General features: G+C 35.0%; 1 protein-coding gene across 1 annotated transcript in view; it reads right to left on the bottom strand.

The window, feature by feature from the left end:
• KLHL4 (kelch like family member 4) overlaps nt 1-23,108 on the bottom strand; it is a 147,037-nt gene extending 123,929 nt beyond the window's left edge. The window contains exon 1 of the mRNA XM_024129493.2: nt 22,687-23,108. Within this exon, the coding sequence (XP_023985261.1) occupies nt 22,687-23,108 (422 nt within the window). The remainder of the gene's footprint in view (nt 1-22,686) is intronic.
• Nucleotides 23,109-25,547: the final 2,439 nt, after the last annotated feature.

The raw sequence follows: 25,547 nt of genomic DNA, 5'->3' as shown, positions 1-25,547 counted from the left end.
TTGTTTTTGGATGGAATGTCCTGTAAATATCAATTAAGTCCATCTTGTTTAATGTATCATTTAAAGCTTGTGTTTCCTTATTTATTTTCATTTTGGATGATCTGTCCATTGGTGAAATTGGGGTGATAAGTCCCCTACTATGATTGTGTTACTGCTGATTTCCCCTTTTATGGTTGTTAGTATTTGCCTTATGTATTGAGGTTCTCCTATGTTGGGTGCATAAATATTTACAATTGTTATATCTTCTTCTTCCATCGATTCCTTGATCATTATGTACTTTCCTTCTTTGTCTCTTGTAATACTCTTTATTTTAAAGTCTATTTTGTCTGATATGAGAATTGCTACTCCAGCTTTCTTTTGATTTCCATTTGCATGGAATATCTTTTTCCATCCCCTCCCTTTCATTCTCTATGTGTCCCCAGGTCTGAAGTGGGTCTCTTTTAGACAGAATTTATATGAGTCTTGTTTTTGTATCCATTCAGCCATTCTATGTCTTTTGGTGGCAGCATTTAATCCATTTACATTTAAGGTTATTATTGATGTGTATTTTCCTTTAACCATTTTCTTAATTGTTTTGTGTTTGTTATTGATGTCTTGCCACTACCTTCTGGCTTGCAGAGTTTCTGCTGAAAGATCAGATGTTTACCTTATGGAGATTCTCTTTTGTGTTATTTGTTGTTTTTCCCTTGCTGCTCTTAATATTTTTTCTTTGTATTTAATTTTTGACAGTTTGATTATTATGTGTCTTGGCGTGTTTCTCCTTGGATTTATCCTTTATGGGACTCTTTGTGCTTCCTGGTCTTGATTAACTATTTCCTTTCCCATATTAGGGTAGTTTTCAACTATAATCTCTTCAAATATTTTCTCAGTGCCTTTCTTTTTCTCTTCTTCTTCTGGGACCCCTATAATTCGAATGTTGGTGTGTTAAATGTTGTCCCAGAGGTGTCTGAGACTGTCCTCAATTCTTTTCATTATTTTTTCTTTATTCTGCTCGACAGTAGTTATTTACACTACTTCATGTTCCAGGTCACTTATCCATTCTTCTGCCTCAGTTATTCTCCTATTGATCACTTCTAGAGAATTTTTAATTTCATTTATTGTGTGGTTCATCACAGTTTGTTTGCTCTTTAGTTCTTCTATGTCCTTGTTAAATGTTTCTTCTTTTGTCTGTATTCTATTTCTAAGATTTTGGATCATCTTTACTATCATTATTCTGAATTCCTTTTCAGGTAGACTGCCTGTTTCCTCTTCATTTGTTAAGTCTGGTGGGTTTTTGTCTTGCTTCTTCATCTGCTGTGTGTTTTTCTCTCTTCTCATTTTGCTTAACTTACTATGTTTGGGGTCTCCTTTCACAGGCTGCAGGTTCGTAGTTCCCATTATTTTTGGTGACTTCCCCCAGTGGCTAAGGTTGGTTATGTGCATTGTGTAGGCTTCCTGGTGGAGGGGACTAGTGCCTGTTCTCTGGTGGATGAGGCTGGATCTTTTCTTTCTGGTGGGCAGGTCCAAATCTGGTGGTGTGTTTTGGGGTGTCTGTGACCTTATTTTGATTTTATGCACCCTGTCTGCTAATGGATGGGGTTGTGCTTCTGTCTTGCCAGTTGTTTGGCCTAGGGTGTCCTGCACTGTAGCTTGCTGGTTGTTGAGTGAGCTGGGTCTTGGCATTGAAACGGAGATCTCTGGGAGATTTTCACCATTTTATATTACATGGAGGCAAAGCCCTGATGCCTGAACTTGGCTCTCCCACCTGAGAGGCACCTCCCTGACGCCTGGCTGGAGCACCAAGAGCCTGTCATCCACATGGCTCAGAATAAAAGGGAGAAAAATTAGAAAGAAAGAAAGAATGAAAGAAAGAAAGAAGATAAAATAAAATATAATAAAATAAAGTAAAATAAAATAATGTTATTAAAATAAAAAATAATTAATAAGAAAAAAAATTTTTTCAGTAATAAAAAACAAATACAAAAAACGGACAGACAGAACCCATAGGACAAATAGTAAAGGCAAAGCTATACAGACAAAATCACACACAGAAACCTATAAATACACACAAAAAGAGAAAAAGGGAAAAAATATATATACATATATTTGCTCTCAAAGTCCACCTCCTCAATTTGGGATGATTCGTTGTCTACTCAGGTATTCCACAGATGCAGGGTACATCAAGTTGATTGTGGAGATTTAATCCTTTGCTCCTGAGGCTGCTGAGAGAAATTTCCCTTTCTCTTCTTTGTTCGTACAGCTCCTGGAGTTCAGCTTTGGATTTGAACCCGCCTCTGCATGTAGGTCGCCTTAGGGTGTCTGTTCTTTGCTCAGACAGGACTGGGTTAAGGGATTGGCTGATTCGGGGGCTCTGGCTCACTCAGACCAGGGGGAGGGAGGGGTATGGATGTGAGGCAAGCCTGCGGCGGCAGACACCGGCATGACGTTACACCAGCCTGAGACTCGCCTTGTGTTCTCCTGGGGAAGTTGTCCCTGGATCACAGGACCCTGGCAGTGGTGGGCTGCACAGGGTCCCAGGAGGGGAGGTGTGGATAGTGACCTGTGCTTGAGCACAGCATTCTTGCTGGTGGCAGTAGCAGCCTTAGCATCTCATACCCATCTCTGGGGTCCGTGCTGATAGCCGGGCTCACGCCCATCTCTGAAGCTCCTTTAAGCAGTGCTCTTAATCCCCTCTCCATGTGCACCAGGAAACAAAGAGGGAAGAAAAAGTCTCCTGTCTCTTCGGTAGCTCCAGACTTTTCCCAGACTCCCTCCTGGCTAGCCATGGTGCGCTAACCTCTTCAGGCTGTGTTCACGCCCAACCCCAGTCCTCTCCCTGTGATCCGATCGAAGCCCGAGCCTCAGCTCCCAGCCCCCGCCCGCCTCGGCAGGTGAGCAGAGAAACCTCTCTAGCTGGTGAGTACTGGTCGGCACCGATCCTCTGTGCGGGAATCTCTCCACTTTGCCCTCCGCACCCCTGTTGCTTGCACTCTCCTCCATTGCTCTGAAGCTCCCTGTCTCTGCCACCTGAAGTCTCAGCCCACGAAGTGGATTCCTAGTGTGTGGAAACCCTTCCTCCTTCACAGCTCCCTCTGACTGGTGTAGGTCCTGTCCCTATTTTTTGTCTTTCTTTTTTATTTTTTCTTTTGCCCTACCCAGGTATGTGGGGAGTTTCTTGCCTTTTGGGAAGTCTGAGGTCTTCTGCCAGTGTTCAGTAGGTGTTCTGTAGGGGTTGTTCCACATGTAAATGCATTTCTGATGTATTTGTGGAAAGGAAGGTGATCTCCACTTCTTACTCTTCCACCATCTTCCGTAGGTTGATTTTTCATTTTGTTGATTGTTTTTCTTTTTTCTGATTCCTGTACATTTTTAAATGTAAATAGGGCTTTCTTTTAAACAAGTAAACACTACATTAACAGTAGTATTACATAAGATTTACATGGATCTTGATTAAAAGCCCAATTTAGCTCACTCTGATGGTGTGATCATAAAAAATTCTGTTTGAAAAATCCTACAACAAAGTATATTCATGTCTCTGTAATTTGGTTGTCAGTGCATTACAGATAAATAACTTTGTCAAGATACCTAGGCACAATATCCGCATTTCAATACCAGCACCATGTTAAATGTTTCTTAATACAGGCTTCTAATTTTCAAAATGTAGTGGTCATTTCTAGAATTTGTTCTTCTTGATTAAGTTTCTTTTCTGTCTTTTGGATTGTATTTCCAAATACATCCCTATCTCAGGTTTAAATTAAATTAAACTATTCTCTTATTTGCTAAAGTGGATTTCTGGGATGATATTGTTTACAAGTAACATGTTTTAGTAATTTAAGCAGTGCATGGAATATGATAAATTTTATGATTCATTTTGATACATGATTGACTTATTTGAAATATGATAAAATTAACCTACCAACATATGGAAAACAGGATCAGAGGCCTGCAAATAAATATGATCCTTATAAAACCAGTAGCAGAAAAGCCAGGGCTATTTACAATGACTACCTTGAAAAAGAGGGAGTAATACCCCCCAAAATGTGGAAATTAGCAAGATGGATAAGGGCAGAATATTTCAAGCTTGAGGTATTTTTCTAGTAGTCCTCAAATTACACAGTGCCTACTTACAGGACTGTCATTAGGAGTCCAGAAGCAAGACTGAAGCATTTTCGTCACTGGACTCTTAAAAGCAAATTCTGGTCAACAACACTCCCTTTAGGTATCTGGCTTTACCTTAACACAAACATTTTCCCAGTATAAAGAAATGGCCTACTTTTTCTGAAACTACTAGGTACCTAATTATTGTCCAAAGGTATAAATATGTCACACACACACACACACCACACAGTGCATCAGTAGTTAACATACCGGGACTAAGGATATAGCTGTTGTTGTTTTTTAATACTAAGGGTACAGTTTTGTAAGGAATTTTTTTTTCTTATTTACTTCACAAAATACTAACATTACCTATGGCTTATTGGATATGCTACTATTATAGCACTAATTACATTTCATCTTGCATTACAGTTATTGGTATACATATTTATGTTCTCTACTAGAATGTAAGCAACTGGAAAGCAGTTGTTTTATACCTCATTTTCTCTGTCAAGGTACTTGGATATATTATGCATTCTAAATGTTTATTGACATATGAATGAAGTAGTAGTGTAAACAGAAGTTTTATTTTCATGTGATTTTTGTTTTCCAGACATGAGAGGAATTTACACTAAATACACCTTCTTGAGTTTCATTTACCATTTTGTATCAGTGTAAAAAACTTGCAGTCTGGATCATTTTAGCTTGTTTAATAGTAGTGAGAGCATCTTGACATACAAAATTGAATCTAAATAGATTGTCAAACCAAAACACTTCTGAAAAAAGAGCAAGACTCAGTTAGTGGGAAGGTCCCAGGCTTAAAGTATCTCAGCTAAGGCTGTCAACATGATAGAATTTTCATGGTTATCTGTTGTGGAAAACATTCCCTTCATGTCTCACAAAGTGGTTCTAGAACAAGGGTTGACACACTATAGCCCATGGTACCAAATCCAACCAGCCATCTGTTTTGTATGGTCTGTGAGCTAAAATGGATTTTACATTTTCTTACTGGTTAACAGAATCAAAAGGTCGCAAGAAAATTGTATACAATTCCAAATTCAATGGTCATAAATATGTTCTTATTGGAACACTGTTCCACTCATTCATTTACATATTATCTAAGGCTGCTTTTGAGCTAAAGTCAGAGTTAAGTGGCAGCAACAGAGACTAGATGGCCTGCAAAACCCAAAATATTTACCCTCTGTTTCTTTACAGAGAGTTTACCTACCCTTGTAAAACATTCATTGCTTTCATGTCCCACAATTTGTTTCTAGAATATCAACAGACGTAAGAGTTTTTATTAACTTATATGCTATATTTTTAGTTTGATTTTACCACAATCCAAATAACACAATGATGCATTAAAGTGGATCTTTACATTTCTTTAATTCCATCCACTGCTTGGATTACTAGATACTGTCACCTGCTAAACATTACCATTCCAAATATCCACTTTAGTGAATGTGAGAAATATGTTTGTAATTGACTGGATTATATGTGGAAATCTCCTCAAATGAGAAATTAAATGAAATAATTGGTAAAATAGCAATGACTTTTTATACCTATTATAAAATAATTAAGTGAATGATTAAGCAATGGCTAAATAATTAGGAGGCAGTTTCTATCACCTATACCATAGAGCATGCTAAACAATCAGCATTATCACATAAGATGAATGAGACATGATGAAAATTGTTCAAAATGTAAAATGATAATGTTAACATTAATTGAATACTTATATGTAAGACACTGTTTAATGACTTTATTGTCTCAATTAATCTTCCACACAACCATATGAAATAGGTGAATATACTTTCCTCATTTTAAAAACAAAGAGAAACTGAGAAGTTAAATAATTCACTTGCGGTCATAACACAAAAAAGTTTCAGAACTAGCCTTTGAATTTTGATACTTTAACTCCAGGGTGAATCTGATCATGCTTTTTTATATAGGATGTGGAAGGAAAACGTCCCTGGACACAAGCACAAATGGGTTGGTTATGGAACCATAATTTTTTTTTTGGCATAAAACAATGAGCATTGTAGGTTTGTTAGCATGAGTTGAAGATAAATTCCATTGCTCAAAACAATTAACGTTTTCTTCACTGTATTAGCCATTTTGTTAGCATGCTTTTTCATTTCCATTGGTTTTACAAAATAAGTCATGCCTGATATTTTGAGCAAATCAAATACAAACTGTGGTAGACTACGAAAATAATGATTCTTCTAAGGAGAACAAACAATAAACTACAAAGTCACACTTTGTCTGCTGTCCATAACAATTAACAATTATTCTCTATGTTTGCAGCCAGCAGCATAGAGAATATCAAGAGACAGTAGGAAAACTGGTTTTCATTTGGCACAGCAGCGAGAGAGTAATATTATGTACAAGCTCAGATCTGACCTTTCAATGATGCTTGCTTAAAATTCATAGATATTGATTAAAGAAACTAATATTTGCAAATTTACATTGGTGCGTTTCAGTCACAGTTCACTTTGAAAATCAACTAGGTATATTTTTATAATTGCATATTATTTTAGGTGTTTTGTAGAGAAATGGCAAATTATGAAAAAAATCATAAACACAGGGCATTTAGTACTGCTGAATCTCAGAAAAAAATCATTGAGTGTAAAAATCAGACACTTCAAGCAAAACATAAATTGCCATGAATATGATGTTTTAGCAGAAGGGATCAAGCTACTTTCCAGATAGGCAGGAGACATAAAGGGAACTGGAAATGCTGGGGAGAAATTTATATTTAAATAAAAATGGTGACAAAAAGTTTTAATTGAGAAAAAATAGTTTTATGTCCTCCTTATTACCTTCTATTAAATGCAGCAGATACTGGATAATGGTAAGTCCTCAATAGATGATTCCAGAGAAACCAGCATATAAACAGTCTAAACCAAAAATGACTCAAAGTTTTAAAACTTCTAAAAATATATGAACATATATACATATATATATACTGTATATTATACTGCATATATGAGATGCAGATTATAACCTATATATTCTTGGTCCTTTTTGAACTGTCTAATCTCATTAAAATGACAAATTCTTGTATCTACTGTGCAGTACTCTCTTCTCAAATGTTAATGCATATTTTAGCCATAATTATTTATAAAATAGGGAAGTAAAATGAACATCTCATGTGATTTGTTTTGTTTTAGTACTTAAAGAGTCTCTGCTCTTTAATGAAACCTGAGAAAGTCAAAGGTTTGGGCAACAATGTTCAGCAAGAGAAGCAACTCAGATACAAGATTAGGTGCAGCTCTGGGATCCGTAGTGTTATCTCTCTTCTTTCCAAGTTTTCTCATATAACTCCTTGTAATTTAAGAAGAGAAAGACAATCGAATGAGGATGAAGGATGTAGAGCTTTGTGAAGCTCATACTCAAAACTGCATGAGTGATATACTCTGGCAGAATTTAAGGCTTTCCCTTCTATTTCACCCTGAGAATCTAGAAAGTGTCCACAAAATAAACATCTAAAGACATAAAATAAAATGAGTTCAGATTATTAATTTCCAAGATGATTAGTATGAGTAGAATTTAATAAGTAAAAATTTCTAAAAATCATTTTCTCTTTTAGTTAGATGTTCTAACTATAGTAATAGTCCTCCAAAAGTTTAATTGCCACTTTTTTCAATGCCAATTCTGTCACTTTAACTTATGTTTTTGCTCTGCTAATTAAATTACCATACCTAGCAAACTTTAGTGGGATATAGTAGTTTCCAGAAATAAATATCAATAATACCCATGGTTCATACCCAGTTATGTAGGCATGATCTTTTGACATGGTTGGTTCTTGATGCAACCTTGACATAATCAGCCAGAACATGTTTGAGGCTCAAATTAGAATCTCCTAATTCATGTTGACTTCTGTAGCACTCTGTAGTCCCTTCTTAGAATACCTGAATAATTATAAAAACCAAATAATTATAAAAGTTCCCCATGTCCCCCCTTTTCTGGCCATGTGCTCTTAGTTTCCATTAAATGAGAAGAATGAAGTTATAGCTATTGACAAAAATAATTAAATAGATATTGAACAATATTTTAAACAGTTGAGTAAAATCTGAAGGTCATGCATGATATTTAAGCTAGTTGAGATTTATTTAAGCATTTCATGAGTAAAACAAATCATATTTATTTAATTGTACCTTGAGAAGAGGGCATGGTTTTTGAAAGCTTGACCTTTTCTAGGAAGTGTGTGTGTGTGTGTGTGTGTGTGTGTGTGTGTGTGTGTGTGTGTGTAGGTTGAATACTATTTTGGGACCTCTGAGATGAAAGTCACAGAGTCATTCCAGAATTTCCATTTAAAGTTGAAAAACTAGAAAACTATGTAAAATATAAAAAATAAAATCATTGGAGAACATATTCTTTAGAATTCAAATTAATATTATAAACAAAAATTATCTTATCTTTTATTACATCTTCTTGATGTAGTCAAAGAGATGTGTTTTTAAAGGACAACTTGCACCAAGTCAATGATCTCTTGGTTCCAACATATCAACTAAAGCAAAAAAGCTGGAAAAATGTCTAGAAATCTTTAGTTTACTCTTTTTTTTTGCAGTACGCGGGCCTCTCACTGTTGTGGCCTCTCCCGTTGTGGAGCACTCCAGACGCACAGGCCCAGCGGCCATGGCTCACGGGCCCAGCCGCTCTGCGGCATGTGGGATCCCCCCGGACCGGGGCACAAACCCATGTCCCCTGCATCGGCAGGCGGACTCTCAACCACTGAACCACCAGGGAGGCCCAGTTTACTCTTTTACACACATATTCACTTGATTATTTTTCAGCAGTGTAGGTATGACCTTGACCTTAATGGCTCTCTTAGTGATCTGAACACTTATTATAAATTCAAGAGCCATTCTTCTTTCTAGGGTGATGGAGGTAGGGAGGAGAAGAGATATTATTGTGTTAGATATAATGAGTTTTATTTCTTTTGATTGCACACAAAGGTCAAAGCAAGCCTTGTGGTTAATAGCACTGTAACAGTGGTAGCATAGATGAGTGATTAAGATGTTTCTCAACATAAGGATAATTTACAAATCAAAAGAATTAAATAACAGGCATGAATTCAATAAATAGAGTGTGTTCTGATATCACAGTGTATACCGTTCTCACTACTATTAATAAACCATTTCATGTATCCTGTGATTTAAAGCCTTCAGTGTACTTCACTAATGGTACTGCATACATCAGTAAAAAATAAGAAAAACCTTAAAAATACTAAAGATGCAAATGGTTTAATCATTAAAAATGCTTAATAGTCCATTAGCTTATAAGTGTTTCTTAGATACATTTTCAGAATTAAGCAATCATCATTCAACAAACAAAAGAAATTCTGTTTCTATTTACCTATAAATTAATATATGTGATTTAGTGTAAAATTTTAAAAATACATATACATGTTTAAATTCTAACTTTTGCAAACAACTTTAAATTATATTTTAACAGTATGTGATGATCAAGCTATTTAAGAATGACTTAATCAGCTATCCTCTACAATTTTACTTTAATAGAACCTTAGAAAGACTATCAATTTATTCATTCAAAATGAAAGACAATGAAACACTACTTATTAATTTTGCCAAGTATATCCCCCACATAAGCCTTTTCCACACTTTTTGGCAGATTGATGTTTTAGCTAAATAATGACTAGAATTCTCATGCACCTGTAAAAATTTATGCTATGCTGGAAGGATAAAAGGAAATAATTTTATGCAAGGGGAAATAACTATTATTTAAGCTTGACTGGAAGCAATACCAGATGTTCCATTCATTTTCCTGTTTTTGCCAGTATTTTCTTCCCATTTTAATGGCAAAGAACTTTGAGTACCACCAGCAATTTTTATCCATTTATTTTTACAAGGCTCTTTCAACACAAAAGTAAAAAATTTCTGTGATAGTCAGACCCTTATTAGTTGTATAACTGTCAACAGAAGACTAAATTATCTAGAGGGAAGAAAGGGGATTTTAAGACTTTTTGGCTTGAAGAAGAAAAAGTTGAAGGATAACTTTAAAAGTTATCTTAAATGTTTTACATAGATATATTTATCACAAGTTTTATATTGCTGAGAGGAAAATAAGAGAATAGGGTCTAATTGTTTTAGTATATTTGTTGGTTACCTTACAGAGAAACTGTCAGTGTTATTTGAATTACCTCCTCATCTTTGAATAAAGTTGCAACATTGATCTACTTAAGAATAACAGCATAAATGTGATCTCATTCAGTTGTTGATTGCCCATACTACTAATGGGCAGAAGCCAAAAGAGTAGATGATTCCTTGACCAGAGACACTCTTTGTGTTGTTCTTGAACTCCTGAGTATATGGAGAAGCCCCTGTGTGGTGACAGACAATTTACAAAGCAAAACATCTATTCTCAAAATGACTGAATATTTTAGATATTTTCTGCAAACAGTATAATGAACAAGATGATATAACTATTTTTTATTGTAAAAAGGTATGTAAAATGTCCTAATTTATGTCTTTGATGTGGCAGTTATCTGATGTGAAGTGTAAAAATTATTTCATGTATTTACTTGTAAGAAATTCTGTAAACAGGCTAACATAGGCACTTTTAGACATCAGCTATAATGATGACTGCACACTCAAAAATTTTTCAAAAGGAAGTAGCTGAATATGCTATTAAAAGAAGAGGATGGTTAAAGTCCAGGAGTTAGGAAATTTGGCTTATAGTTACAGTTTTGCCACTAATTAGCTATAGTTATTCTATGTTTTAGGCTTTTCCCACACCTGTCCATTTCTTTAAAAGTCCTTTCTAACCAAAATCCTAAGATATTTGTAAATGTGCAATTTTATAAACTTCAGTCAAATGAAAAGGGATAAAAAATTCAGAGCATAAATTTCCTTTTTCTTCATATATATAGTAGTTATGAAAATAATTATAGCATATATACTTGCTTTGATCACATGTGGCAAGTTCAAATGTATGTACTTTTATTTCTTTAATATAGAAATAAAAATCATCTTGATACATTAGTAAGATGTATGCTAATTCCTATCAAACGTGCTTTATTCTTAAGCAAATCAAGTTATTTAGGTCAGTCAAATGCTTCTGGAAGGTGATTACTTAACATATTAATTATCTTAATCAGATTCATAATTTGTAGAGAAAGGCTTAAATTTTCACCTCATTTTCTAGCTCACTTAGAATGACAAAAACCAATTTCTCCTTTTTACTGTTTTTGTTTTGGGTTACAATTTTATACTTTGTCTTTGAATGTATTACCTCATATGGAGAGCAAAGAAAACATAGAAAGTGAAGAGAGCAACTCTCAATTACCAAAAAAATGTAAGGAGAAAGTAAGAGAAGAACAGCGAATTAATTATGAGAACTGAGGGGCGAAGTCAGGTCTGCAGGCAGTTTGCCAAAATATAATCAGTATTTTCAATAAGTATCTGTAGTATATATAGCATTATATTAGTAATCATTGTCCAACCTTCAAAATACCTCACCTGAGAGTTGAGGGACCACAATGATGGTAAAGTGTCATTGGTTATTTTGTTTCTGAGTTGAAAAATTAACAATAATAAAAATTTTCCATGTGGTTGAAATTTGTTGCTATTCTTGGATTAAACTTTCTATGTTTGCATTTCAACACATCTTGAGTCATTAACCCAACTTCCATCTTAATTATCCTGGGGAGCTTCTATACTAAACACTAGGAGATCTGAACTGAGTTGCTACCTTGTAACTGCTTTTAAAACTTTTATTGGATGGGTGTGCTTTTCCATTCCAACTGGAAACTCCATAAGGGTAGGATATATGTTTTTATTCCTTTGTCATCCTTTCACAGAACTTAATAAAATTCATTACACACGGAAGAATGAAAGGCTAAATTAATGCTGCTGACTATTTTTAAAGCATTTTCTTGGTCAACAATTGAGAACTTAATGTAAATCATAGATTCAAGTGTATCTACAATTCTGTATATAAAGTACAATCAATTATTATACTTTATAAACTATTATACTTTATATAAGGCCTTGCTGTTTTATTTATTGCATGTTTACAAATATATCAAGTATTAGGATCCTACAGGAATCCTGACAAATTAGGCTTGCAGGAGCTGACAAGTGTTTTTTTAAAGTTTGGTTCAGAAGTTTGTTAAAAATTCAGATTCCTAAATCTCACCTCGAAACTAATAAGTTAAATTCTCTGGTAGTGGATATTGAGTAACTACATTTTTAACAAGCTCCCCAGATGATTCTTGGGCACAGTGAAGTCCAAGATCCTATTTGCACTAACAAGAAAGAGAATTGCCCCAGGTATAGCTCATTAAGCTAGCATCTCTGAAAATGGTCTGCCTCCCACACTCCATTACAACCAACATAATACTGGAAGTCCTAGCCACAGCATTTATGAAGAAAAATAAATAAAAGTTATCCCAATCAGAAGGGAAGAAGAAAAATTATCTATGTTTGCAGACGACATGCTCTTATATGTAGATAACCCTGAAGACTCCTCAAAAAAGCTGGTAGAACTAATCAACAAATTCAGTAAAGTTGCAGGATACAAAATCAACATTTAAAATCCTTTCTGTTTCTACACCAACAACGACCTACCTAAAAAGGAAATTAAGAAAACTATTCCATTTACAAAAGTGTCAAGAAGAATAAAACACTTAGGAATAATGAAATTGGACCTTATGGCATACACAAAAATCAACTCACAATGGATTAAAGATTTTAATGAAAACCTGAAACTATAAAACTCCTAGCAGAAAACACGGGGAAAAAGCTGCAAGACATTGGTCTTGGCAATAATTTCTTGGATATAATACCAAAGCACAAGCAACAAAAATGAAAATAGACTAGTGGGAATACATCAGACTAAAAGTACATAAAATAGCAAAGGAAACAATCAATACTCAAAAGGCAACCTATGGAATGGAAGAAAATATTTATAAACCATCTATCTGATAAGGGTTAATATCTAAAATATGTAAGGGACTCACACAAGTCAATAGCAAAGAAACAAATAATCTGATTTAAAAATGGGCATAGAAATAGACATTTCTTCAAAGAAGACAATACAAATGGCCAACAGGTATATACAAATGTGCTCAACACTACTAATCATCAGGGAAATACAAATCAAACCCACAGTGAGATATCATCTCAAATCTGTTAAAAACACTATTATAAACACAACAACAACAAAAATACAAATGATAACAAGTGTCAGCGAGGATGTGGAGAAATCAGAAACTTTGTACAATGTTGATGGGAATGTAAAATGGTGCAGCTGTGAAGGAAATCAGTTTGGAACTGATTTCCCCCCAAAATTAAAAATAGAACTACTACAGGATTCAGCAATCACACTTCTGGGTATATATCTTTAAAAAAATTGAAATCAGTTTCTTGAGGAGATATTTTCACTGCCATGTTCATTGCATCATTAGTCACAATATCCAAGACATGGAAACAGCCTATGTTTCCATTAACAGATGGATGCATAAAGACAATGTGGTATATACATACAATAGAGTATTATTCGCCTTAGAGAAATCCTGCCTCATACAACACCGGTGAACCTGGAGGACATCATGCTAAGTGAAATAATCCAGTCACAGAAGGACAAAAGCTGTATTGTTTCATTTATATCAAGTACATAAAATAATCCAACTCATAAAAACAGAGTAGAATGGTGGTTTCTGGGGACGGGGGGAGTGGGAAATGGAGAGTTGTTGTTGAATGGATGGAGTTTCAATTATACAACTTGAATAGGTTCTAGAGATCTGCTCTACAACTTTGTGCCTATACTCTATTGTGTACTTAAAATTTTGTTGAGAGGATAGAACTCAATTTAAGTGTTCTTGCCACAATAAAAATAAAATAAAGCCAAAAAGATATTTTTGAAAATTAAAAATCACTGATTCAAATGTTTAGTGAACTGTTCAGAGCCCTGGAATCCCACCCTGGAATCCCATTCAACTAGACCTTGATAAAAAAAAAAAAAAAGCATCATATTTTTAAAATCTAAACATCCTAAATGGATGTTCCACATGTCAAGTCCTATATTTTCTATTTTTTTCTCACCCTATTTTTTCCCTTAAAGCATTATATCTATTAACATGCTTTCTTTGCTACCATTCATTACTTTGTTTTTCCTGTGTAATGGAATGTTGGAGAATCTGAGGAAAGCAAGTGGAACTTCTCCCTAAAATTATTCACAGACAGAAAATATTTCAATAAATTCTTGGAGGTTAAAAAATCCAGACCTAAATAGACATTTCTCCAAAGAAGATATACATATTGCCAACAAACACATGAAACAATGCTCAACATCATTAATCATTAGATAAATGCAAGTCTAAACTACAGTGAGATATCATCTCACACCGGTCAGGATGGCCATCATCAAAAAATCTAGAAACAATAAATGCTGGAGAGGGTGTGGAGAAAAGGCAAAGCTCTTGCACTGTTGGTGGGAATGTAAATTGATAGAGCCACTATGGAGAACAGTATGGAGGTTCCTTAAAAAACTACCAGTAGAACTACCATACGACCCAGCAATCCCACTACTGGGCATATGCCCTGAGAAAACCATAATTCAATAAGAGTCATGTACCAAAATGTTCATTGCAGCTCTATTTACAATAGCCAGGACATGGAATTAACCTAAGGGTCCATCATTGGACGAATAGATAAAGAAGATGTAGCACATATATACAATAGAATATTACTCAGCCATAAAAAGAAATGAAATTAAGTTATTTGTAGTGAGGTGGATGGACCTAGAGTCTGTCATACAGAGTGAAGTAAGTCAGAAAGAGAAAAACAAATACCGTATGCTAACACCTATATATGGAATCTAAGAAGAAAAAAAAAAAGGTCATGAAGAACCTAGTGGCAAGATGGGATTCGAGACGCAGACCTACTGGAGAATGGACTTGAGAATGTGGGGAGGGGGAAGGGTATAGACATTTCTCCAAAGAAGATATACATATTGCCAACAAACACATGAAACAATGCTCAACATCATTAATCATTAGATAAATGCAAGTCTAAACTACAGTGAGAAACGTAGAATAGATAGCTAGTAGGAAGCAGCCGCATAGCACAGGGAGATCAACTCGTTGCTTTGCGACCACCTGGTGGGGTGGGATAGGGAGGGTGGGAAGGAGGGAGATGCAAGAGGGAAGAGATATGGGAACATGTGTATATGTATAACTGATTCACTTTGATATAAAGCAGAAACTAACACACCATTGTAAAGCAATTATACTCCAATAAAGGTGTAAAAAAAACCCTTAAGTATATATTGTTCAGGACTATGTACATATGTGATAAAACTATCATTCAAAAGGCCGGGGAATAAATAACACAAAATTCAGGATACTGCTGTAGTTACCTTTGCAACAAGTATGAGACAAGATAGGGAAAGATAGGAAAGATGCATGTATTAGAATGTTCTAGTTAAGTAGGATGGTGGTTTCACAGGGGTTCATTCTTTGTAATGCTTCATAACATACATATATACTTACATGTACATGTCATGTATCTTTTGCAAGAAGAGATTTTCATTTAATGCTGTACTCAACTAAAGATAAAATCTTCCTTCATGTTTATGATTTGAGGGTAAGGCAGAAAGCCTGGCTTGCAATAACATGGATTAGAAGGTGTCTCTTTTATAGAGTGACTTTTGTAGGTCACCTGGTCCTACCTCTCCAGTCAGGTTTCTCCTCTACAGTGGCTGAGTCTCAACAGGAGCCTAAAATTGGAGTGAAGACAGGATGAGCAAAGCTTTCCTCTGATGCCTCTCTGGGCTGTCTCAGGTGTACCCAAGCAGTTCCCTCATCTGTGCAGTGATGAGTTTGAGCATATCACTTTTTTTTAATTGTGAAACAGTAATTTGAATGTCTATATATCTTTCTTTTTTATTGAAATATAGTTGATTAACAATGTTGTGTTAATTTCAGGTGTGCTGGGTAAATCACTTTTTAAAATAGTCTTTTAGATTGTTTTTAATCATTTTAAAGATTGTTTACTCCAATCATCCTAATTTTTATTACTGTTGTAACAATAATATAAGATGTAATTAGCATTTTATCCACAACATACACTAAAGTTTTTTATAGTTATTACTTCAAAAAAAAAAAACGCTATCCATCCTTAAGATTGATCTCAAATCATGCTCCTCCATGAAGCATTCTAAGATTGCTCTGGTCAGAAGAATTATTTCTTGTCTTTGAATGCCTAGCAGTTTCAATGACCAAGCAACTTAAACTGTTTTTGCAATACACTCTTTTTTTTATTGCCATAAACCTTCCAAGTGGATGCACTTTTTCTCTCCAACAGTATTTTAAGTCTCGAGTGTGAATCAACATCTATTATTTATTTTTAATCTTTAAAGTGCCTAAGAAAACATAATGCATACAATTGGGATTCAATAAACACTTGTTGAATGGCGGAAACAAATGAATATCAACATCTTATTTAAGCAATTGGCTTGTCGAATGTTACAACAGAATCCAGACTAAATTAAAGAGTTGCCTAAGTGTTATGTGACAGTCTGTTACACATGCAATTGTTTATTAGTATTGTTATAGCCAATGTAATCAACATTAGACAAAAAAAGGACATCTAAATGCCACTGTGTTGAAACAATCTAGTTATACAGGGAAAATGTGGACAAAAGACTTAACAGTTAGCTTCTATTGAGTGAGCTGAAAGTGGAATGACCAAGAACCAATCACATGTTAAAGACCTGCGGAAAACACTTGCAAGGTGTATAGTACGGTTCCTGAAGAAGCAATAGCAATACAGTGTGTAAGGAGGCAACAGGTCTACATTCTGTACAGTAGCATTTGAAAGCATGAAAAGAACAAGCCACTTTGACTAACAGTAACAGGCTAAGAAAAGTTAACCAGGAGTTATTGATTTTTATCAATACAGACTTAAATTTTTTTTTTTTACTTAGGTTTATAATACTTTTTGTTTGTTTCTTTGCTAATATTGTTCCAGCTTTGGCCATTAGGAGCTTTTTCAGTTGGCTCCTGTGTCCCTTTGACATACCCCCATGATTACTTTTTTGCAGACTTTCTACTTTATGGCACAAGATATTCCAGATTAATCTTGTAGAATATTGACTTATTTTTCTTTATTAAGGATCCAGTGTTCCCCAGTCCTCCACTTCAATTTTAGTTTTTATCTCCTTCAAATATAAGAATTTCACACTGATATACATATATACATACACACATATACATGTATACATATGTGTGTATGTATGTGCATGTGTGTATATGTGCATATATATAGCATTGAAACTATTTTTACTTATAAGGTCATTGGAAAGAAATCAAAAAGATTAGTATTAAGGGGCAGATGTCTTACAAAATCAGAAAGGAGTTATACAAGTTTAAAAAATAAACTTTGGGGCTTCCCTGGTGGCGCAGTAGTTGAGAGTCCACCTCCCGATGCAGAGGACACGGGTTCGTGCCCCGATCCGGGAAGATCCCACACTCCACGGAGCGGCTGGGCCCGTGAGCCTTGGCCGCTGAGCCTGCGCGTCCGGAGCCTGTGCTCCTCAACGGGAGAGGCCACAACAGTGAGAGGCCTGCGTACCGCAAAAAAAATAAAAATATAAAAAATAAAACTTTAAAGTACAAAGTGATTGAATATTTAAGCAATGTATAACAGGTCAATGCAATTAATATGCTGCTCCTGAAGTCACATATTAAGTAGTACCACATACTTTAAGTTTTTTATTTATATTTCCAAATGCAGAAGACAAATGATTCTTGTCTTTCAAATATCAGAAATAACTATAGGTGCTTAATCATAGTACTTAAAGAAACATGGCCCTAACATATTGCCAGATGCCTAGATGGTAAGGAGTCCCAATTTTCTCAAATATTAAATATATTTTAATTAATGTTAACTTAAATATATATGCAATACCACAATGTTAAGAATGAGTCGTGAGGACCATGGTACCTCACTCTCAGGAAAGAGGCTGTGAGTAGCAAGGATTTAAAATCAACCAACATAAGTTCCATTAGGAATTAGGAATGTTAGGAATCATTGCACTAAGTTTAAATTAGATGTTAAAATATTCTAAATTTAGTAAAGCAATTGCATAATTTATGTAGTTTTATATGGTACATTTTAACCCATTGACAAAAGGATTTAACCTTAAATTTTCTATAAACAACAATAAAACTGTAGTTAGCTCCTTATTCTTTCCTTTGAAGTAACAGTTTCTTCTGAATAATGCAGTGTAAAATTAAGTAACGCAGGCCTAGTTCTGAACTTCAGAAGGCAACATTATTTTTGCCTTGTAAGAAAATAAGCAACAACAACAACAGATATACAATCAAATAATACCCAGAGAAAGATGTGAATGTTACCTTTACATTCAAAAATTTTCCTTGGGAACATGAGAAAATATATGTAAAATATTTAGTGCCTGGAACATAGTAAAGGTCTACATAAGGTACTTATTATTTTTAATGTTGTATTATTATTGTTACTTTTCCAAAATCATCTGCTACCACTTTCCAAAAGCATCTGCTACCTCTCTCCCCTTTGAAAACCCTACTCCAGCTGCACTAGCCTCCTTGTGTTTAAACATATCAAGCATACTCCCATCTCAGGGCTCTTGAAATTGCTGTTCTGTCTTCCTGGAAAGTGCTCCCTGTAAATACCCAGGTACCTTACTTTCTACTTTATGAGAAAATATATTACAATAACCTTTATTTAAGATTTCTCTTATGCATAAATATTTCCCAAGCATATTCCATATCACAGATGGATCTGTGTTGAGGATGAAGATTCACAATACATTTGGCCCTATCTGAATTGTTTTGTTGAGAAAGCAAATACACCATCATGTGTCCATTTTCACAAAGGACACAGGGGCCACTGTACATGAGGCATACGGTCTGCTGGCTGAATAGCCAGAACCTCAGAGGACAAAATGGCACCATGGTTAACAGGATGGCTGGAAAGTTTCCTCTGTGATCATGGGATATGCATGTGATCTTAAAGTCACTATAGTAAACAACAAGTCAGGACATATTTTTGAATTCACCAGTTAAGGGTGTTTGGAACATTAATCAATGGACTGTGTGGGGACATGTGGCATTGATGTGAATAGAAAAAATATGGATGGAGGTTAGGGGCTCCCCTGTAGCACAGCAGCAGTAACCTCTCATTTGTTTGAATTTTTGAGTCAGACATCCTCATGGCTGCCTCTTCATTTAGATGGTTTCACTTCATTTAGATCTCTGCTCAAATGTTACCTCATCAGAAAGGCCTTCCCTATCTGAAGGAGTATCCCTTCTTCACTCTATTCCCTCTAATTAATTTTTCTTCATACTACTTACAACCATTAAGTACTACATTTTGGTTTATTTTTATTATCTCTCTCTCCCCATTAGAATGTATACTCTATGAAAACAGGTTCTCTGTTTTGATCCTATTTTATCCCCAGTGCCTAGAAGTGTGCCTGACACCCAATGGTGTTCAATATTTGTGGAATGAATTATTAATTAATTCTAAGTCTTATTCATCCAATCCCCCCTTCTTCAGATTATCAAAGCATATAGTGCCAGCTGCTCTTTTTTTTTTCTAGGCAACCTCACTTGAAAATGGAAAAGTTCTCAAATGGAGGGAATTTGGAGTCTTGTCTAACAGTGCAATACTGGCAAAGATATACAAAATCATATGTCATACAATTAGTAATTTATGCAAAAAGAAAAAGCCCCAACAGGTAGTATGAGGGTATGATCCCCATTGCTGCTAATTCCTTAAAACTAAACACCCCTGTGAATCTCCAGCTTTGCACTGGGGCATATTGTTCTGGGCCCATACACAGATCATCAGCATTTTATTCAATATTCTCAAGCGCACTGAGGAGATAACCGTATTTGTCTTGGCATATGCAGTTTACCACTTTATACACCTGGGTACTTAGGCAATCATCTCTTTATGAGCAGTTAAAATATATATTATATATGTATATATAAATATATATATATAATCTTATAACTAAATATTCTGTAATATAAAGGCATAATCATAATACAGAATATAAAATATTCTGATTTTTGGAAATCTAGGGTTGAAATAAAGAAAAGAAAGGACATTGAGCAAGGTCATTATGGGGAAGCAAAGATGTGGAGTTAGTAGATAACTAGGACAAAAAGAAAATGATAATTGAGCCCAGGCCTCTGATGACAGGCATACTGATATGTGCATACTCATGGTGTGGGATCATGATACAGAGTTGCTCATAAATGAAGTACATACAATACTTCAATTACATAGGAATGTATTGGGGTTTTTAAATCCCATAAAAACATATTAATATAACTTTAATACCTTGGCTTTACTATCTGTTTTAATTATAATGGTAGTTTATTCAACTATATTACATGTTAGTAATTTAGTCCATTCTCTATTAATCCCCTGCAATATTTGTAGGAAGCAGGATGGCTTAAAGACCTTTGTTTTACCCCAAGTGTTAGAGCCCATCTTGTGTTCTCCACTCTGACTGCCCTTTTTGTTTGTTTGTTTGTTTTTTAACCACAAGAGTTCTATTGAGGGGATAATAGGTTGCTGCCAACTTAGCAGGATTTTTTCCTCCTGCTTCTCAATTTTGTTGAAAAAGAGAGGCATTAGAAAAATGGGGCATAAGAGAGTTCCTTATCAAACTCTCTTTACCCAAGCTGAAACAATTCAGAATGGGTAATGATAGATTAATAAACCATCATATTTCAATTAATAAGGTCCTCAATTTACCCCTTCTCTTCTGCTTAAAATATCCTTGGCAAATCTATAAAACCACTTCCTGTATTTATTTTAAGAAAATATTAACTTTCCACTGTAACCATATGATATTTAACAGAAAATTTTTTAGAACATGAACACTATCAAGAATAAAATAAAAAGAGAAATATATTTAAAAAATATTACTTGGTGACACTTTATATTTGACATTTTATCTGGCATTTTCATTTAGCAACTAATTTATTGTAAATATATTCTCATGCTGGAAAATCACTTTAGGGGTCCTCAAAGAATTTTGTCAGGAAGTCACAGTGGGTAATTTAAATTACTCTACAACAGAGTCAAATGTGCTTAATATTAACTTCCAAATTCAGCAGTTTTTAAAATTGTTGTTCATGGTGAGGGGAAATAATTTGAAAACCTGCTGAATCTAAAGCATAGATTATATATTACTTTGAAATCCAAGAATTTGTACTAAATACAACCTGCAATCCCAAAATTTATATAGCATTTTCTGGAGTAATCACAAAAATATTTAGGAAAATTCTTACATACACATTTTATTTCTTAAGACATCTGTATCACAATCTATTATTATACTTAAATTCATTTCAAAAAAACATTTCATTATTTACATTTCATACAGAAAGACTGAGTTCGTATAAAGGTATCATTTTGCACAGTTGTTTTGTCTTTTGCCATAATGTTGTTATGCTGTTTTTTCTATTGATTATATTTTGAAATTATGGAAGCAAGGAACTGTCAGGTAGATATATTGCAAAAACATCTAGAAGCAAATTTGTCAGTCCTTCTCCTCTAAACTTATGTAGAGATACAGTATACCAAATATCCAGATTTCTAAATAAGTTAGCATACCTTCATGTTGAACTGCTATAAAATTTAAGACATTTCAAAAATACCTTCTTCTGTAGCTCTTTTACATTTTAATTACATTACCAAAATCGTTAATTGTGTCTACAACATGTCGGGGAAATAAAATCTGATAATGAAAAAAGAAAAAAACAAAGTAAAGATCTACTAGATTAAGTTATGTTAGACAATACTAGAGGAGGGAACATAATTTCCTTCCACTCAAATAATTCTGGTGGACAGAAAAATAAAGTCAAATATTTTATGAGCTATACTTAAACTATACTTTATTATCACTTCTTATTCAATTTTAATATTCTGAAACCCGACATGTTCCATTTCCTACTTTAAGATCTCACTGCTGTAAGCAACATTTCATTACTTGCTTTATGCAAAATATTTTCATAATTGCTATGCTATGAAACTAACACAACTTGAAATAAATCTCAAATGCCAAAGGAAACTGTTCTGTACTCTCACATAAAGATAACATTTATCAAGCGTCAATATAGCAACCACGTACTAAGGAATAGATAAGGATGTGCTGAGCAGTCGGAGCTTTTATTTTGTCAGAGTTGGCCTGACAAAGTCAGAAAGAGTTCTACATAATTCATCACACTTGTACAAAAAATCATAACTCTTTGAATATTCAAGCCATATAGGATATATACAGAAGATTAGCAATTATAATAAATACCTCTTAGAACTGAAACAGTATTCTTAATGGAATCGGAATGGAATAGGAAAAGTAAACTCACAACTCTGAAGCATATATCCCATTAATTATCAAAATGAATGTATGATTACTATTTTCCTTTATAGACATAAAGGAGGGGGTTACTTGGAAACCCTGATTGGCTGCATACAAATTCAGAGGTTATTATAACACTTTTATTTAAACATTAAATGAGAGTTTTAGAGGATAAGTTAACCTAAACTATGACTTTGTTGTTATGTTTTCGAAAACTCCTACCTTGCTGTAGAATCTTCTGTATTGTCATCAGCCATCATCTCCAAATCTTGTGAGTATTTCTCACAAGCTTCTTTGAACAAATTCTCCGCTGGAACTGCTTTAGGAGTATCTTCATTTGCTCGAAGATGTTCTATCAGGTTTTGTGAGTGCCAGTTCTGAAGGGCTCTTTGATGGGCAGGGGCCGATCCTGGCACTGGTGCCAGTATGTTGTGGTGGACAGGACTATTGCTTTTCTTCAGTCCATGTCTGTCCCGAGAGTGGTTCTTCAACCTGCCCTGAACCGGGATCCCTCTATGCTCATATCCTTCCTGCTGAAGGCAGTTTCCAGTGTTGGGCGAACCTTGAGAAGGATGACTAAACCACCTCCAGCGTAGCCTTAGGATCTGTTTCACATCAAACTCTTTCTTGCCAGACACTGACATCGTTGCAGGAGGAAAGACAAAAAAGCCTTCTCTCACAGAAAGGAAACAGCCTTTGTTATCTCTTGTTTCTCTGCCTCTTCTGTAAGACTAACAAAAGCACAAGTGCCGAGAGAGCAGTCTTTCTTGCTCTCCCCTCCCCCGCTGTCTGTGGTACACTGTGAATACTTCTAGCTTTCCAGCTGAAGCAGAAAGCTGCAGCTAACAGTGTAGGTGGGAACCCATACTGACAGGATGATGAGGTCAGACCTTAAACAAGTAAATCAGCTTAGCACAGGAAAGCAGCTACCACAACACACTCCAGCTGCTAGATTTGCACGCTCCCAGCCCTCCCGCCTGGACTTGCAAATATCTAACCCAGCTCCTTCCTAACTGAAGTACAGTAGCTTCAGCCTTTAAATCCAAGCAAGTGAGCAAAAGCAAAGTGTTTAAACTCACCTCCTTCTAGATCCCACTCACCCCATCCCCTGCCAGATTTCATTTCCTGGCAACCCACTTTTAAAAATGTGCCACTTTGTCCTAGGAGAATTTGTAACAGGGAATTCATTATGATCTATTTTGGGGTTCTTATGGAAAATTTGATGGTGGTTCATTAAGGGAAAACATCTTGTCATCAGTCTCCTCATGCACGTTTGTAGTTATTTTTACAAAATATCTGAAAATGTGTCTTTATAGAAATATTTGCTTGAAAACCTGAACAATTCCAGAAACATAAGAAACTGTTGTTTACGCATGACTAAAAACACACACTCCACTAGGGAATGTAGTAACAGTATTTTAAGTCTACAGCTGAAGGAAGAGAGCAGTGTTTTTCTAAGCTCATTAGGTTAGAAGACATGTCTTCTCTCAGGAACCAAAACTTGAAAACGAATAGTTCATCCTGGCTCCATGCCAGTATAAACACTTCCTTATCATGCTCTTTACTTTCACAGGCAGTGTTAAAGGTCTATTTTCTTTGTTCAAAAGTCCGTATGAGAGGATGCAAAAGCATGTTTTGAAGTAACTCCAAATTGTCACATAACTCAGTAATAACTGTGCACAAAGTACTTGAGGTATGAATCAGAATCACTACTGTGTACAGGGATAAATGTTTCTATAACAGTATTGTATCAGGAATGTATTCACCAATGCCATTTTGAAATTTAGTTTGAACTTTATAACTTCCATGTCATGCATACATGTGATAAGGGGGAATTGTACCACTGGATCCTTAGAAAGAATATTGAAATTGTAAGGCTTTGATTTTAGTTCTGGCTTTACAGTTAATAAGCTGTATGATCTTGGACAAGTCATTTTACTTCTTTACATCAGTTATGAAGAACTGATATGGAGGCTGAACAAATTTCCAAGTTTATACTTGCAATGGACTTTTAAAAATTTGGAAATAGAGAATAAAATGAATATCTTTTTATAAGTTTTGGTAGATATTTTTACCTGCAATTATCTATAAATCTAATTATACCTTTTCCTTTCCCCTCTTGTTTTTGTAGGTGTAATGGGAAATTTATGTGTCAACTTATATGGGCTTCAGGGTACCCAGATATTTGGTCAAACATTGTTTTGGGTTTTTCTGTGAAGGTGTTTTTGGAAGAGTTTAACATTTAAATCAACAGACTAATAGACTGTCTTCCCTAGTGTGGGTGGGCCTCTTCTAATCAGTTGAAAGCCTGAATAAGCAGAATACTGATATTTCCCCAAATAAGAGGAAATTTCTCCTGCCTGACAGCCATCAAGCTGAGACCTCATTTTTCTTTTTTTGTTTTCCTGACTTCAGGCTCAAATGGAAATATTGACTCTTCTTGGATCTCAAGCCTGCTGGCCTTTGGATTAAAACTATACCATCAACCCTCCTGGGTCTCCAACTTGCTGACTACAGATCTTGGGACTTGTCAGCCTCCATAATTATGTGAGCCAATTCCTTATAATAAATCAATTTCTATCTATCTATCTATATCTCTATCTCTCTATCTATATTTTTCTAATACTAAGCAATTAAGAAATACACACTGATAGATATATAGTCGATTCTTATACCAATTACAAGCAGGTTACTCCCATCTTCAATTTTCCAAACTATTTTCCAATAGGTTCCTTAAGCCTCAGTGTTTGCATGTATCATCCTTTCTCCTTGGTGAATGTGTTGTCTGCTGCTGTTACTTAGCATATAAATAATTGAAGATAATCTCAAATAGTTCTTTTGATGAGCCCCAGACACAGTGAGTCCTGGCAACTAAACATGAATTACCTTTCTGTTATCTGGGTAGATAACATTCCAAATAAATGCCTAGTCAAGATTTGTATTTTAGGCCTTTGTATTCCCCACTGTGCCTAAAACACAATGTTGGACGTAGAGTAAGTGAACTGTAAATACCAGGCAGAATGAATAAAACAGTATGTGGTAGGCACAAGAAGAATTACTGATTTGGCCATCTAAGTAGCTCT

This window comes from Physeter macrocephalus, chromosome 21 (assembly GCF_002837175.3).
Source record: "Physeter macrocephalus isolate SW-GA chromosome 21, ASM283717v5, whole genome shotgun sequence".
NCBI classification, from domain to species: Eukaryota; Metazoa; Chordata; class Mammalia; order Artiodactyla; family Physeteridae; genus Physeter; species Physeter macrocephalus.
Note: the sequence above shows the minus strand (reverse complement) of the source record. Positions and strands in the feature narration are given on the sequence as shown.